General features: G+C 41.0%; 1 protein-coding gene across 1 annotated transcript in view; it reads right to left on the reverse strand.

Moving 5' to 3' along the window:
* Positions 1-891: 891 nt before the first annotated feature.
* The window catches only part of KCNB1 (potassium voltage-gated channel subfamily B member 1), a 120,237-nt gene continuing 106,417 nt past the window's right edge, over positions 892-14,711 (reverse strand). The window contains exon 2 of the mRNA XM_074210217.1: positions 892-8,603. Coding sequence (XP_074066318.1) covers positions 6,552-8,603 — 2,052 coding nt within the window. The 3' untranslated portion in view covers positions 892-6,551. The remainder of the gene's footprint in view (positions 8,604-14,711) is intronic.

Raw genomic sequence — 14,711 nt, forward strand, 5'->3', positions numbered from 1 at the left:
AGAAATTTGTTGAGCAAATAGAGTCTAGGACTACAAACAAACATTTATGTAGGTGCTTCTATGTAAAACTAAATGGCTCAATTCCTGTGAGAAAATGTTTCTATGTTGTACTGGTTCAATAGTTTTTAGACTCAAAGGAAGTCAGAGCTGGAAGAGGCTTTAGAATATAAAATGTTAGAAGTGTTAGAAGGACCTCAGAACATAGAATGTCAGAGCAGAAAGGGAGCTCAGACATAATGATTGTCATTGTTGGAAACAAACAGAACATAGAACATAGAATGGCAGAGCTAGAAGGGAAATTATTACATGGAACACAAAATCTCAGAGCTGAAGAGAATCTTAGCAAATAAAACATGGAATTTCGAAGCTGAAAGCAGCTTTAGAACATAGAATAACAGAGTTGGAAGGAACCTTATAGATCCCCTCATTTTACAGAGGAGGAAACTGAGGCCTAGAGAAGGGAAGAGATACACTTTGACTCACCCAGGGAGTTGGTGCAGAATTTTGTTCTCCTGGTTTCTGGTACAGGGTTCTTTCTACCACATTGTAACAGATACTGCATTTGACTTTCTACGAACTGATTTACCAGAATTTGTTTGGGAAAGTTCTTTGGTTCAGTTCACTATTCACTATGGAAATTGAAATTTAGATTTTGTTCCATTAAGGATCCAGAATTATTAATTCCAATTTCTCATTCATAGTGTGGTTCAAGTCTCTACATATATACAATATATGTCCACATACAGTATAGAGTATTATGTATTATTACCATTGATAGAAACCAAGAAAGAAAATTCAGGTACTCCCCCAAATGAGAAGGGTCAAAGAAACCTTCTGCCCCAAGAACTGATACACAAGGACTGCCCCCCCATCCCTCCCTCTTGTCATTAGTGTGATACACTATGGCTTAGAGTTAAGGACGTCAGTTATCCTACTAAATAGCTTTGTGATTGTGGTCAAGTCATTCAGTTTTCTCATCCATAAAATGTGGAAAATCACTTTCAAATCACATGCTTTATAGGGTTATTGTGAATACAATATAAAGTGCTATAGAAATGTGAGCTCTGATTTTAATCATTCCACAGAGGGACTCCCTCCATGAGGGAGCCTGGAGAGGTACCCTTAGAGAAACTCAGCAGAAAAATAAAGGAAAGTCCAAGATCTGGGCAAAGGAGGGCCATCTAGACATGGCTGCATTGTTTCCATATCCATTTTGCTATGTATCTGGACAGCCTTCAAGGAAAGGAAGTTTAGACAGCACAGTCCTGGGAAGTCGTTTCTCTTTCCAGGTGTGGGTGAGGCATGCAGATCTTGGGTTATGTTTCAAGAAATAGGACAGTGAAAGGCCTTCACTCTAGATAACTTTCCCTTTCATCTGATGGTAGTGTGGGGCTGGGTAGTGAGGTTACAAACTGGCTGAGGAGAGCCAATTTGGAGCTAAAAGGAACCCTAGAACAAAAAAGGTTTACTGAAATTTGAATAGGAAGAGAAAAAGTTCCAAAAAGTCCTGGTAAATCCAGGATGTCTGGAAGGACAACTCTGGTTGGGTCAGCCTTTCCAGATATCTGTGTTGGATGGATTGCAATGGACAGATCACACCTTCCTTCTTCCTTCCCTTACCCCCTCTTCCACTTTCAGTCCCTGCAATAGGAGCCCTAAACAGGAACAACACAGAAACAGATTATATGAAATGACAGTACTGGACAGTTGATAGACATGTCTACAAAGGAGTCAGACATCAAAACCTTGAATGGGATTTTCTGTGCTCCTCCCTACCCCCACCCTAACCCTTACTCCCCTAGGAGCAAAAAAAATCAAGGAAGGGAGGAATAAAAAAAAAAAGACCAGAAGAAATCAGATATAGAAATGACCATAAATAAGTCTCCTAATATATTATTCTGTAATACAAAAGAAGAAATTTGACTCAATTTCCCTATTATAAATTTGCTAAAAATACATATATATATTTTATCTCAACAGAAAAATAGACTATTCTGAGATGCACGAAAGTCTTGTGACATTTCCATACATCAGATACTTAAAGGGCCAGCGCAAAGGTAAACACCGAGGTAATTCCAACTTTTGTACCTTTCCAGCAACTAATTAAAGCCATCTTCTCTCTGACTGGGGTATCCAAAAACATTTTATGGTTGTGTGAGGTTAGTTTTTGTTTCCTTAGCACAAGGACTTGAGAGGCTGTAGAACTTCTGAAGAAGGGAAACCTCTAGTTTTACTTGGTCAATTCTGGCAGCATGGCTATGCGTGGCTGCTCCTTCCTCCCACATGTGTGACCACTTGAAGTCATTGACCAAAGAGCCTCAGCACAGTGCCACAGTGCCTGCTGTTCCAGGTCTGGATTCCAGAGTTTTGAGATTTTCTCAAGTTCTTGTTTAAATGTCTTGGATAATGTGATGAGAGAGAGAGAGAGAGAGAGAGAGAGAGAGAGAGAGAGAGAGAGAGAGAGAGAGAGAGAGAGAGAGAGAGAGAGAGAGAGAGAGAGAGAGAGAGAGAGAGAGAAGAGACAGAGAAACCTGGCTTCAGTTACCTGGTTGGTTTTAAGTCTTAAATTACCCCCTGTCCATCAACTAGAAACTGTACCAGCCATAATTTCAATCAAGACAGAAATATACAATAGATACAAATATTAACAGTACATTACAATTTTACAGAAGAGAATACTGGTTTGTTTTGCTCCTTATAAACAGGTACCTTAATAGCTGCAAGGAAGAGAAGGTTTTAGAGTCACCAGATACCCATAGGATGTTGATAGTTCAAAGAAGTTTGTATCACCTGTGATTCCCAGAGGTTGGATCTTTTTTTTTTTCTTCTTCTGAATTCTTAATACCCTAACTCTTCTAGGAAAGTGGTAATCACAGGAACAAATGTATCTTTTTTCTTCCTCCTTCGTTTGTGTCCCTTTTCCCCTTTAAGTGTGCTTAGATGAAATTCCTAAGAGAAAAAGGCACTGAGAAATCTACTGCCAGGAAGTACTGTTGTTCTTCTTTGTTCAAAGCTTAAAAGTTCAAGAAACCATCTCCTCCCAGGGTTAGCACTCCACCCACAACTGGCCACAATTTTGTCTCTGGAGTGTGGCCCTGGGGTGGCCAACTGACCAATATTTGACTGGTTTGACCAGAGTTTTGTCACAGAATCCAGTTGTTGGTTTGGGCTCCATGAGCAGATTAAAATGAATTAGTCATTGGGAGATGCCATCACTTCAACAAATTGGATAGGGATTGGTGATGGGGATGACATGGGGATGCTCTTAGTGATCATGTGATCTGTTCTGGTCTTTTAAAAAAAATTCTGATTTTGTTGTCTCTAAACCGTGGTGAGGCAGCATAGAAATTGCCCACACTTGCTCCCTTAGGGATGAATGGTAGAAGTTTGGGTCCATTCTCTGTTGGGATCCAGCTGACAAGTGAATTTTGCTGAATTGATTACCCAAAGAGAAGGGCACCCTAGGGACTGCTACCCATTTCTGCTCACCTTCATTCATAGTTGTACAAACCATTGCCTGTGGCTTGTATATGTCTTATTTTTCTTCCACTAGCTTTTTGTTGGCTCCAGGAGAAAATTATAAGTACTTTATAAGGTAACTTTTGAGTGGCCTCCTTGAAATACCTGTGGAATTGAGGAGAGGAGAGGGAAGGGAGAGGAGCACTCTATGGATCCAAATCAATGCTTTTTCTCTACCAAGGACATTTGGGTCTCACTGTTTAGTAACACCAAAGTAGATTTCCCAGTGTATATGAGCATATCCATACCTATGTACTGGACTGCATGTGCACGCACATAACATCCACGTTTTAAAATTTTGGATTCGTTATGTTTTTATTTGGAACTGGGCGCACGGTAAGAGCTACATTTCCCATAATACATACACACAGAAGTGAAAAATAAAAAAAAGAAATCAAAACATTCTTCAAGCATAGTATATGCTGGGTCTCTGTGATTCTGTTTCTATAAGAAATCTATAGGGTTTTGGCTCTGATGCCACAAAAGGTAGGTTTTTAAGGATACTTCTGAATTCATTCTTCAAAAGTGACTCAAAATGCTACTTTAAAGTGAGACGAAGTCGGCAAGCTAAGGGTTGAGTCCTAAGTGACCACGCAAGGCAGACAGGCCTTTGGTTACAAGGAGAGTTGCACCAATTGATTTCAGTTTTAAAAACCAAACCAAAACATGACATATTACTGTTCTAGATTCCTCATGCCAACATCACCTGCAAATAAGATGCATCAATTTAAAGTAGGGTTGGTGAGTTCCCTTGGTATATGGCTATATTTAAATGTATTCACTTTCCTGATATGTAAAATACACAATGTCTTTTTTTTTAAATAATAGATTAGCATCAGCTCTAAAAACTTCTCAATTGGAAATCACTACTATTTACTTTATATATATATATATATATATAATATATATGTAAAAAAAAGCTATTTTTCCCTGAATTTTCACATTTGTGCTGATGACGGACATGAATGGCGACCCAAACAAAGAGAAGATGCTAAGAACGGCGGACGTTGTGTCGGACTACCTCCCCTTGCCTCCCACAGGCAGCAAAGCCACCCCAGTCAGTTTGCCAGAGAAAGCCCCCTTGGTGGCTAACTGCTATGGAGTATATTACACTCCCAGGCAGACACAAGGATCCTGGGAATTCTTCGCAGCAGTTCCTCTAAATACACTTGCATTTGCTGCACATGCACTGTGAATAAACCTTGACCAATACTTCCAGTTGCTACTTTTCTCTGTCACCTGGCCAAGGATAAAGCCCACCCAGAGCCCAACCTGACTCAGTGTGAATTCATCTCCCTCAGCATCTGAGGTGGGAGGGGAGCCAGATGTGTATGCAGCATAGAAGTCATTGTACCAAGGACAGGAGTACAATCATGGAGTTACACACCACAACCACTGACAATGTACATGTGTGCTTATTGCTGATGTCTGTACAGGCTGCCCTGGCCATCACCGGATGCAGAAATATGAGAGCACAGCATTATGTACAGACAGTTACACCAAAAACAAACCCAAGACTATTTTACAAGAAAGGAATAGACACCTGACTCCACACTCTTGCCTGTCTTCCTCGGCGGTGCAGGCACAGTGTCCCTTAGACAGGTAGACTTGATCATTTAATTGCCCAGGTTACCTACACTGTCCTCCCCCCCCCTTTTTTTTTTAAGACTCGAGGGGATTAACAGGTTAGCTTTGTGGGACTGGGAGTGAGGAAGGTGAGCCCACAGACATAGACACAACACAGAGTGGTAACAGAGCACAGGTTATGTGGCCAACTGTGGCCAATGACCAATGTCTTAATGACAACCTTGCTAGTCACAACAGGTGGCCCCCATGAAAATAGTGCTTGTTTTAAAGTGCTAGATGTTTATGCTGTCCTTGGTAGATCCCACCTTTGAGAGACCATAAAGTGCTTTTTGTTTATATCATTTTGTTGTTGTTTTTTAGTGTGAATATCGCAGAAACAAAAGTTAATCCCTTTACAGTCACTATAACCTGTTATGGAAGGATGTATTGAAGAGTCTAACTGGGAGTTGCAAGTGGGGATTGATTTCCTTTCGATTTTTTTCAGTTTTTTTCCTGTTTTAAACCAATTAGATTTTGTCATGGTTCACTTGTGATCTGTTTGCTTATAGTATTTCTTTTGCATATCTAACACTTGCATATCTTTTGATTCTATACTAGCTAAGTCTTCAAAAATATTCTTATTTTCTCCCACAACATTCTATTGGTGCCCGAGTTCATTGCATTGGTTAAATGTCATTTACCAACCCTCCCCAGGAGGTAAGGAATCAATTTAAATCAGATACAAGTGGTGCAACTCACCCTGCTTTGACCTCAAAACAAAAGCTCAGGTTTCTACAGAATACTGAAGTAGAAGAAGGGTCTGCATTAAGTTGTTCAGGCCAGAACCTTGGCTTGTACAGGTGCTCACATTTCCATGATGTAAGCATCCCCTGCTACCTTGAAACACTGTCTCCATCCAGGAGGCAGAGGACTGGTGTGCCCAATGGTTGTGAAGCAGGGCCCCGGACTGGGCTTGTCCTCCCCCTTTCCCTTCCTTTCCCATAGCTTTGCTCCTGGGCCCTGCTCTTTTCTTCCCTGGGAGGGATGGAAGCATCCCCATCCAAGGCTGGAACATTTGAGGTTGGAGTGTCCTGATGGACATATGGGGTATAAGGATGGGGGGAAGAGGAGAGTATGTGGAAGGGAGGGGGGAATGGGGACTGCTGTGAACATCGTTCCCAGACCCTCCAAAGAAGGATGGTAACAGGAGAGACCCAAGAAAATACTGTAGCTGGGCCAACCTCACTCTGATGGGTGGTTTTGGGGACTGTGAAGTCCCTTGGATGATCCTTCCAGAGCAGGACTTGATTGGCTGCTCGGGCATTTTCTTGGATATACTTCATTCTGTATTTTATTTAGAAACAAGTGACTTGTTTCATTTGTAAAATTCATGCAGAAAAGCTCAGTAGTGGGGGAGCAGACAGCATCCCTGGGAAGGTGCCAACAGGTCTCCTGTCTAGGGCTTTTCAGATGCTTGAATCTTTTGTGCTTCCCTGTCCTCCACCCCCGGGCAGCACATGGACCTCCGGGGATATGTGATTATCTAGTTTGCCCTTTTCTTGACTCCTCTGGTTCTTTCCAGTCAATGCTTCCATGGAATAAACACAGTTCTGCCCTAAAAACTTGGGCGAGGTGGGTAAGGGGGAACGCTCTGCGTGGTTCTTGTCTGTTCTGTGCACAGTGTCTCTTTGCCTGAGGAACCCACTGTTGGTGATACTGTACTTTGGACTGGTGTTGCTGTGAAGGCTCTTGGGGGGACTGGAGTCCACACTGTAGAGCAGCTGCCCTTCATCGTCGGTGTCTGCATCGATATACTGATGTATACTGGCATCGTGGAAGTTGAATGCTATCGCTGCATGTTTATCAGGGGATTTGGGGGGTGTCCTGGCACTTGCTGTGGTATAGATCGAGGACTCGGGGCTCAGCAAGGATCGATCTGGGAGCATTGCACTCTCCAGGCCAGCAATGGTGGTACCGCCCCGGTTTCTGAGAGGATCTGGATATATCCCCAGGATGCTGCCCATAGGCAAGGGTGAGCCTTGGTCCCTCTCCATGAAGTTGACTTTCAGTGACCGGAGTTTCAAGGGGTTATTTGTTTTCATAGAACTCTTGGGACTCTCAATGAAGAAACCAGAGCGCTGGCTGCCATCTGGAGTGGGGTTGGAGTCTGACAACCTGCTCCCACCACAGTCTGGAGGGCCCCGCCAGCTGAGTTCCTGGGCCACAGGGCCACTTGTCTTGCTAGAAAGGGATGCCAATGGGCTGTGGGAGAATCTGCTGGATTCTGGAAAGTCCGTGGCACAGCTGATGAAGCTATCAATACTGGACATGCTGCGCATGTCAATCACACCCTCTGTTCGTGCGGGCAGGAGGGGCACTACAGGACCTGGGAGGCTGTCCATTTCAAGTTCTTCGTTGTGATTGCCCTGCTGGGCTGACTCCTTGGTGTTGAGGTTTGGCTGAGACTGAGTCTTGGCCATCTTATTGTACATGTCTTCTAGCTGCTGAACATTCAGGTGCTGGGGGCTGCATGATGATCTGGCCTTCTCTGGAGACCCCTGCTCTTTTGTTTCAAAGGACTTACTGGAGCTAGTTTCAGACAGAGTCCTCTTTGTCCACTTCCACTTGCTAGGAGACAAGTGGTTATCTTGGACTTTGTCCTTCTTTCCAAGGGTCTCCCCATTCTTTTCCACTACAATGTCCATCATTTCTATACTGCGGGCAAAAGCATCTTTCATGTTCATGGAAACAATGCTACCATTTCTCTTGGCTCTCTCCAGGGCTTCCCGGCGTTTGATGGCTTTCTCTTGTCTCTTCTGCTCCTTATAGAACTCAGAGAAATTGTTTACAATGATAGGGATTGGAAGGGCAATCACCAGGACTCCAGCAATGCAGCACAACCCCCCTACAATTTTACCCAAGAGGGTTTTGGGGTAGATATCTCCATAACCTACGGTGGTCATGGTGATTGTAGCCCACCAGAAAGAGGCTGGGATGCTTTTAAACTTGGTGTCATCCTCATCCTTCTCAGCAAAGAAAACCAAGCTGGAGAAAATCATGATGCCCATGGCTAGGAAGAGGATGAGTAAGCCAAGCTCGTTGTAGCTCCTCCTGAGAGTGAACCCCAATGACTGCAGGCCGGTTGAGTGTCGGGCAAGTTTGAGAATCCTAAGGATTCTCATGATTCGGAAGATTTGTACAACCCGACGCACATTTTGAAATTGTAGCACACTCTTGTTGGATTCGGTTAGGAAGATGGTGACATAGTAGGGCAAAATGGCTAGCAAGTCAATAGCATTGAGTGGGCCCTTAAAGAACTTCCATTTCTTCGGTGAGGACAGGAATCGGAGGAGGTATTCCATGGTGAACCAGGCAATGCACACGGCCTCCACGTGGGCCAGCTGGGGGTTGTCTGTGCTCTGTCCAAACTCATCAAGGCTCTGAAGCTCAGGAAGTGTATTGAGCGACAAGGCAATGGTTGAGAGGACAATGAACATAATGGAGATAATGGCCAGGATCTGTGAAGAGAAGAGAGTTGGATTTAATAATAATAATATTAATAATAATATAATATAATATAACTATTTTATACATTTATTTGTATTGAGAGGCAATGTGATATAGAAGTTAGTAAGAATAGTCAAAATTTATATAGCATTCTAGGGTTTGTAGAGTGCTTTATTCATGATTTTATTTGATTATCATAATTCTGTAAAGTGGGTCTTATTATTCCTACTTTATAGGTGAAGAAACTGAGTCTGAGAGAGGTTAAATGACTTGCATAGTATCTTAGGTGTAATGATTCTTCAGCTGGAGGAAGCTGGATGGCATGGTGGATAGAGTGTTGGTTTTAGAGTGAGAAAGACTTGAATTCAAATCCAGCCTCAAGCACTTATTAGCTGCTCAACCCTGGGCAACTCTTGTAACCTCTGTTTGTCTATATCCACTGGAGAAGGAAATGGCATAGATGGTATGATCCACAGGATCACAGAAGACCCATCATATATGACTGAATAACTCATGAATAACTCTAAGACCAGATTGCTATCCTTCTATATTGGAGAGCTGGCTTCAAATGTAGGAAGACTTGGGTAAAGATTTTGCTTTAGACACATATTGACACTTAATCTTTCTTATAACTAAATTTCAGAGAAGGTGCTACTCAATATTAGTGGAGGGAATTTCCTCACCAAGGAGTTCTTCAAACCAGTGAGATCACAGATCCAATTCCTATCTGTAGGAACTAGATCTTTGTATTTCACTTCATGATCTTGAGGCTACTTTAGAAAGAAGGTGTGGTCTAGAGGAAAGGATCCTAGATTTAGAATTAGGAAGTTTAATTTGTAATCTACTTGGTCAGATGGGGAAGTTGTAGTGTGGTGAGAACACTAGATTTGCAATCAGTGGACCTGGGTTCACATCTCAGCTCTGCAGCTTACTACCTATGTGATTCTGGATAATTTACTTAACCTTTTTTAAGCCTTTTATCTCATGGGCAAAATGATAGAGTTGAACTCTCTCCCTGACTTCTTCCAAGTTTGACAATTTGTGTTCTATGATCCTAACCCCCCTCCCACTTAAATATCACACTTACTAGCTGTGTGACCTTGGGCAACTCATTTAACCTGATTGCCTCATCCAAGGCCATCTCCAGTGGTCCTGATTCATATCTGGCCACTGGACCCAGATGGCTCCGGGGGGAAAGTGAGGCTGGTGACTTAGCACAGTAACCCCTTCACTCCAATTCCCGTGCTTGTCATGGTATCACCTCCCTGATGTTCTGGTCTTCTTCAAGGATGAAGGACAAACATTTTCATATATTACATATAACATATATGTTAGTAGATATTTATATATGTATATGTATAGATACATACATATATGTTGCTAAACATTTACTAGCACATCTCTGAGTCTGTGAGTAAATGTGCACATATGTGTATGTGTCTGTGTGTGTGTGTGTGTGTGTGTGTACATGTGATTTTCAGGGTTAAAGAGGATCTGTCCTCAAGGCAATAGAGGATAATGCAAACATATTCCTGGGAGAGTGCTTCTTAGAGTTTTGATACACACAACTGTATTTTTAACCTGCAGAAAACTATCAAAGTATGTGGAATCCTCATCACTGATGTGTTGCAAAGGCAGACACATAAATTATGCACCAGCTATTGTCTGTTTCACCTTGGCTGGTTGTTTAGATGGCTCTCCCCTTTGCACCTGGGAATGTGCCCTTGCGAAGAGAGGAAAGAAATAGGAGAAGAGAAGAAGAGAAAATCTACCTTCTTCCTGTCTTCTCCCAAAGTGATATAGGGGAACTGCTTTAGGAGAAGACAGTATGGTGTATAAATTAATCATTCAACAGGCATTTATAAAGCTTATTTCAGGTCCTGTGCTAGTAGAACATAAGTGCTTACAAAGACAACTGTTTTTTTTAAAACAAAACAGTTCATACCTGTAAGCCCTTATGTTCTACTAGGAGAAGAAACATGTATACATTTAAGACAATAAAGAATCAATACAAAATAGATGCCAATAAAAATAAAAGGCATCCTGGACTCAAAGTCAAGGCTGGATTTGAGTTCTGCTTTAATTGATGCTGTGACTTTGAGCAATGTATGTATTTCCTCTCTTAGTCTTTAATTTCTTCTTTTTATTGTAAAATAATAATAATAATAACTCGCATGGCATTATGATTTACAAATATTGTCTCAGTTGATCCTCACAAATAATCTGAGGAGGTGGGTATTATCATTATCCTCTCCATTTTACAGTTGAGGAAATTGAGGCAGACAGAGATGAATTGACTTGCCTGGGGTCACACATCTAGGAAGTATCTGATCTCAAGTCCTCTGACTCCAGACCCAGCACTCTAACCACTGAATTACCTGGCTACCTCCCATAAAATGAGGTACTTGGACTATCTCTAACACTTTATACTCTAAGGTATTTTTCACTTTTTATGCTTATCTGGGTAGACAAGGGATCCCAACTTCCATCTCCTCTCATTTCTGTCCTCTGACATTGTGCAAACCTGCCTTTCTCAGCCCTCAGTGAACAGAGGGTCATAGACTCTCAAAGCTGGAAAACATCTTAAATTAATATTTTTAAATGATAAGAAAGATTAAAAAATTTAATTTTTTTTTTTAAAGCAGAAAGGATCTTAAATTTTATCTGGTCTCTAATGTAAACTCCTGAGTGATGCAAGAATTCCAGGAGCTCCAGTAACCTTTATATATGGTCATCCTGTCTCTGCCGAAGACTTTCAGGGGAAAGAGCATTGGTCCTAGAATCAAGAGGAACTGAGTTCAAATCCAGATTCAGACATTTGACACTTAATAGCTGGGTAAGTCACTTAACTCAATTGCGTCAAAGAAAAAAAAAGACTTGCAGAGTCAGCAAACCTATTACCTCCATCGCTGGTTGATTCTGACTGTTGGAAGTGTTTTCTAAAACTGAATTGAAATCTGCCATTCTGTAAGCTCTACCTATTAATCAGCTAGGTGGTGTGGTGGGCAAAATGTCAGCCCTATAGTCAGGAATACCTGAGTACAAATCTTTCCTCTGATACTTTGAAGCTGTGTGACTCTGAGCAAGTCAGTTCACTGCTGTCTACCTCAGTTTCCTGAACTATGAAATGAGAATGATGAATAATTAGCACCTACCTTCCAGAGTTGTTGTGAGAATCAAATTAGATAATTGTAATGTGTTCAGCATGGTGCTATATAAAATTTAGCTAATATTAGCCCTATTAGTCTTGCCTTTTGGTTCAAAACTAGTTCCACAAGATTGCTCTTCAGAAACTGAAGGTATGAACTCTTCTGGGGTGAAATGCCCTAGTTTCCTCAATGGTTTCCTCCTAGAACATGGTTTGGAGCCCTTTCCCATTCTTCTCTCATACCCTTCAATTTTTCTAAGCCCTTCCAATATACAATATCCACAAATGAACAGAATACCTCCGGGGAGATTTGGTCACCTTCTCTTCCCCCTCCTCTTGTTCTTAACATTCTATCCTAGATGAGTCTGACCACAGCATATTCCAGATGTGGTGTTAGAGATGGTGGAGTCAGGAGTTGTGCTTTCCCCACATATTCCCAGTGTTTAGGACAATTACTAGTACACAGTAAGAGCTTAATACATGTTTCTTGACTGACTAATTGCAGATCACTGGGTTTAGAGTCCAAAGATTTGGGTTTGATCTCTATAATTTAGCTGTCATTTCTCCTTTCAGAGTCTAAATTTTTAACCTCAATAAAATGGAAGTAATACTTGTACAGCCTATTTTATGGGAATGTGTAGTCAAGGAAATGCTATTTCAACTATATTAAACTCTTATAGAAATGTGTTTTGTGATGATTTATTATAGGAACCAAGAACATTTTGCTGTGCTCTCTTTCCATTTCACTGGAGGAAGGACTTTTTTTTAGGAAATGCCCCAGAATTAACCCTTGGTCCTTAGTGGGAGGAGTCCTTGGTTGACTTCTGGTAATGAATGGGACTGTTTGGGCTTCTCAGCTCTATCCTTTCTCAAAGAATTGAGAGCTGGAAGGGATCTTGGTATGATTGTGATAGTACAGGGTAATAGAATACGTGCTTGAAGGGGTGTTGAATGTCATTTTTTTTTTAGGTTCTTGCAAGGCAATGGGGCTAAGTGACTTGCTCGAGTTCACACAACTAGGTAATTAGTAAGTGTCTGAGGTCATATTTGAACTCAGAGCCTCCTGACTCCAGTGCTCCACTCACTGCACCACTTGGCTACCCTGTTGAAGGTCATTTTGTCCAATCTCCTTAATTTATGGATATGGAAATTAAGACTACAGAGGCAGATCTCAAACTCAGGTCCTGTAGCTTCAGAACTTATTTATGTTCAGGACTTATGACTTTGGAGAAGTCATTGAATTTCACAGAGAAGGAAAGTGAGTTCTAGAGAGGTACCCAAGGTCAGATATGGATGCATTTCTAGCCTGGGAGAGAAGGAAGAAAGTAAAAAGAGAGAAAGAAAGAAAAGAAAAGAAAGGGAAAAGGAAGAGTATAAGGGAAGAATGAAGAAAGAGAGAATGTAAAGAAAAGAAGGCAGTTTTACTGTCTGAAAATGACTAGTACTGACCCAGGTCCTAAAGCAATCACCTTTTGCCAGTTCTACTCTAATCAAAGACACCAACTCTGAAGTGGTCCAGCTGTTCTAGAAAATGATTTTGAATTATTTGAGAAAAATCCCTAAACTATTCATATTCTTTGGCCCTGAGATTCCCACTAAGGAGGATGGTATATTAGTCTTTCTAAAGAGATCAAAGACAAAAAAGGTCTCTTCTACAATATACCTATAAATCATATTGCATATATGTACACATATATATCTTAATATACACACATAAACATATTTATACATACACACATACTCTAAGATGTTTGTCGAAACACTTTTCGCAGTAACAAAATCATTGGAATAAAATGAATGCCCATTTCCTGGGAAATGATTGAACAAACTGTGACATATGAATATAATAGAGTTTTATTAGACAATAAGAAATGAATAATATAAGGAATTTTAGAAAGACAAGGGAAGATTTGTGTGATCTGATGCAGAGTGAAGTGAGAAGAAGCAGGAAAACAGTCTATACAATGAATATCATAATATGAAAGAATGATAACAAAGTTGACCATTTGGTCATTATAATCTTGACATCAGAGAAGAGATGAGTCCATATGTTTCCTTTTTTTCATTGCAGAGGTGGGGAAGGGGAGTTTTTGGCTGTGGAGTGCTGCATATATTTCAGATTGGTTGGTTCTGCTGAAATAAATTTATCTTTGTTCTAAAGAGGACTCAGTGGGAGAAGGGGATGGGAAGCACTATAACAAAAGGTATCAAAAACTCAAAAAATAAAATAAAAAAGAGCCACCAATTTTTTTTCATAGATTTACATTTGGAAGAGATCTCAGAGGTCATCTAGGCTAACTCCTCCACTTAAAATTTAGGAAACTGAGATCATATGTGACTCATTCTAAGTTACTCAATGCAAAGCTGAGATTCAACACAAGTCTTGACTCCAAATCTAGAAGTCTTTCTACTTCATTGATGTTTCTCTGTTTCACTTATGGAGTCACTGGATCTCAGTGCCATGAGGGAGTTTACAGATTTCTAGACCTTTCTGACAGGTCATCATTCAGTCTCTTCTTGGAGACCTTCCTGGAGCCCATCACTGTCCATGGCAACCTAAACACTTTTGGATTTTTTTTTAGGTTTTTGCAAGGCAAATTGCATTAAGTGGTTTGCCCAAGGCCACATAGCTAGGTAATTATTAAGTGTCTGAGGTCGGATTTGAACTCAGGTACTTCTGACTCCAGGGCCAGGGCTCTATCCACTATACCACCTAGCCTCCTACTTTTGGATATTTCTTAGTTAGATTTTCCTTATGTTGAGCTAAACTTAAAAAAAAATTAAGCATTTACTGTATTTACAATCCTTTCCTAGACCATTGGGAAGACAGAATATTAGGTAATATACATATTTCCTACTTTCATGGAACTTACAGTCTATTAGGACCAATTTAGAATCTACAGATGGATTCCCTATTGCTCTCCCCCTCACAGTTCTACCCACAGGGTCTTTCACATACAAGTTGTTCAGT

The sequence above is a fragment of the Macrotis lagotis genome, chromosome 1, assembly GCF_037893015.1.
Source record: "Macrotis lagotis isolate mMagLag1 chromosome 1, bilby.v1.9.chrom.fasta, whole genome shotgun sequence".
Taxonomy (NCBI): Eukaryota; Metazoa; Chordata; class Mammalia; order Peramelemorphia; family Peramelidae; genus Macrotis; species Macrotis lagotis.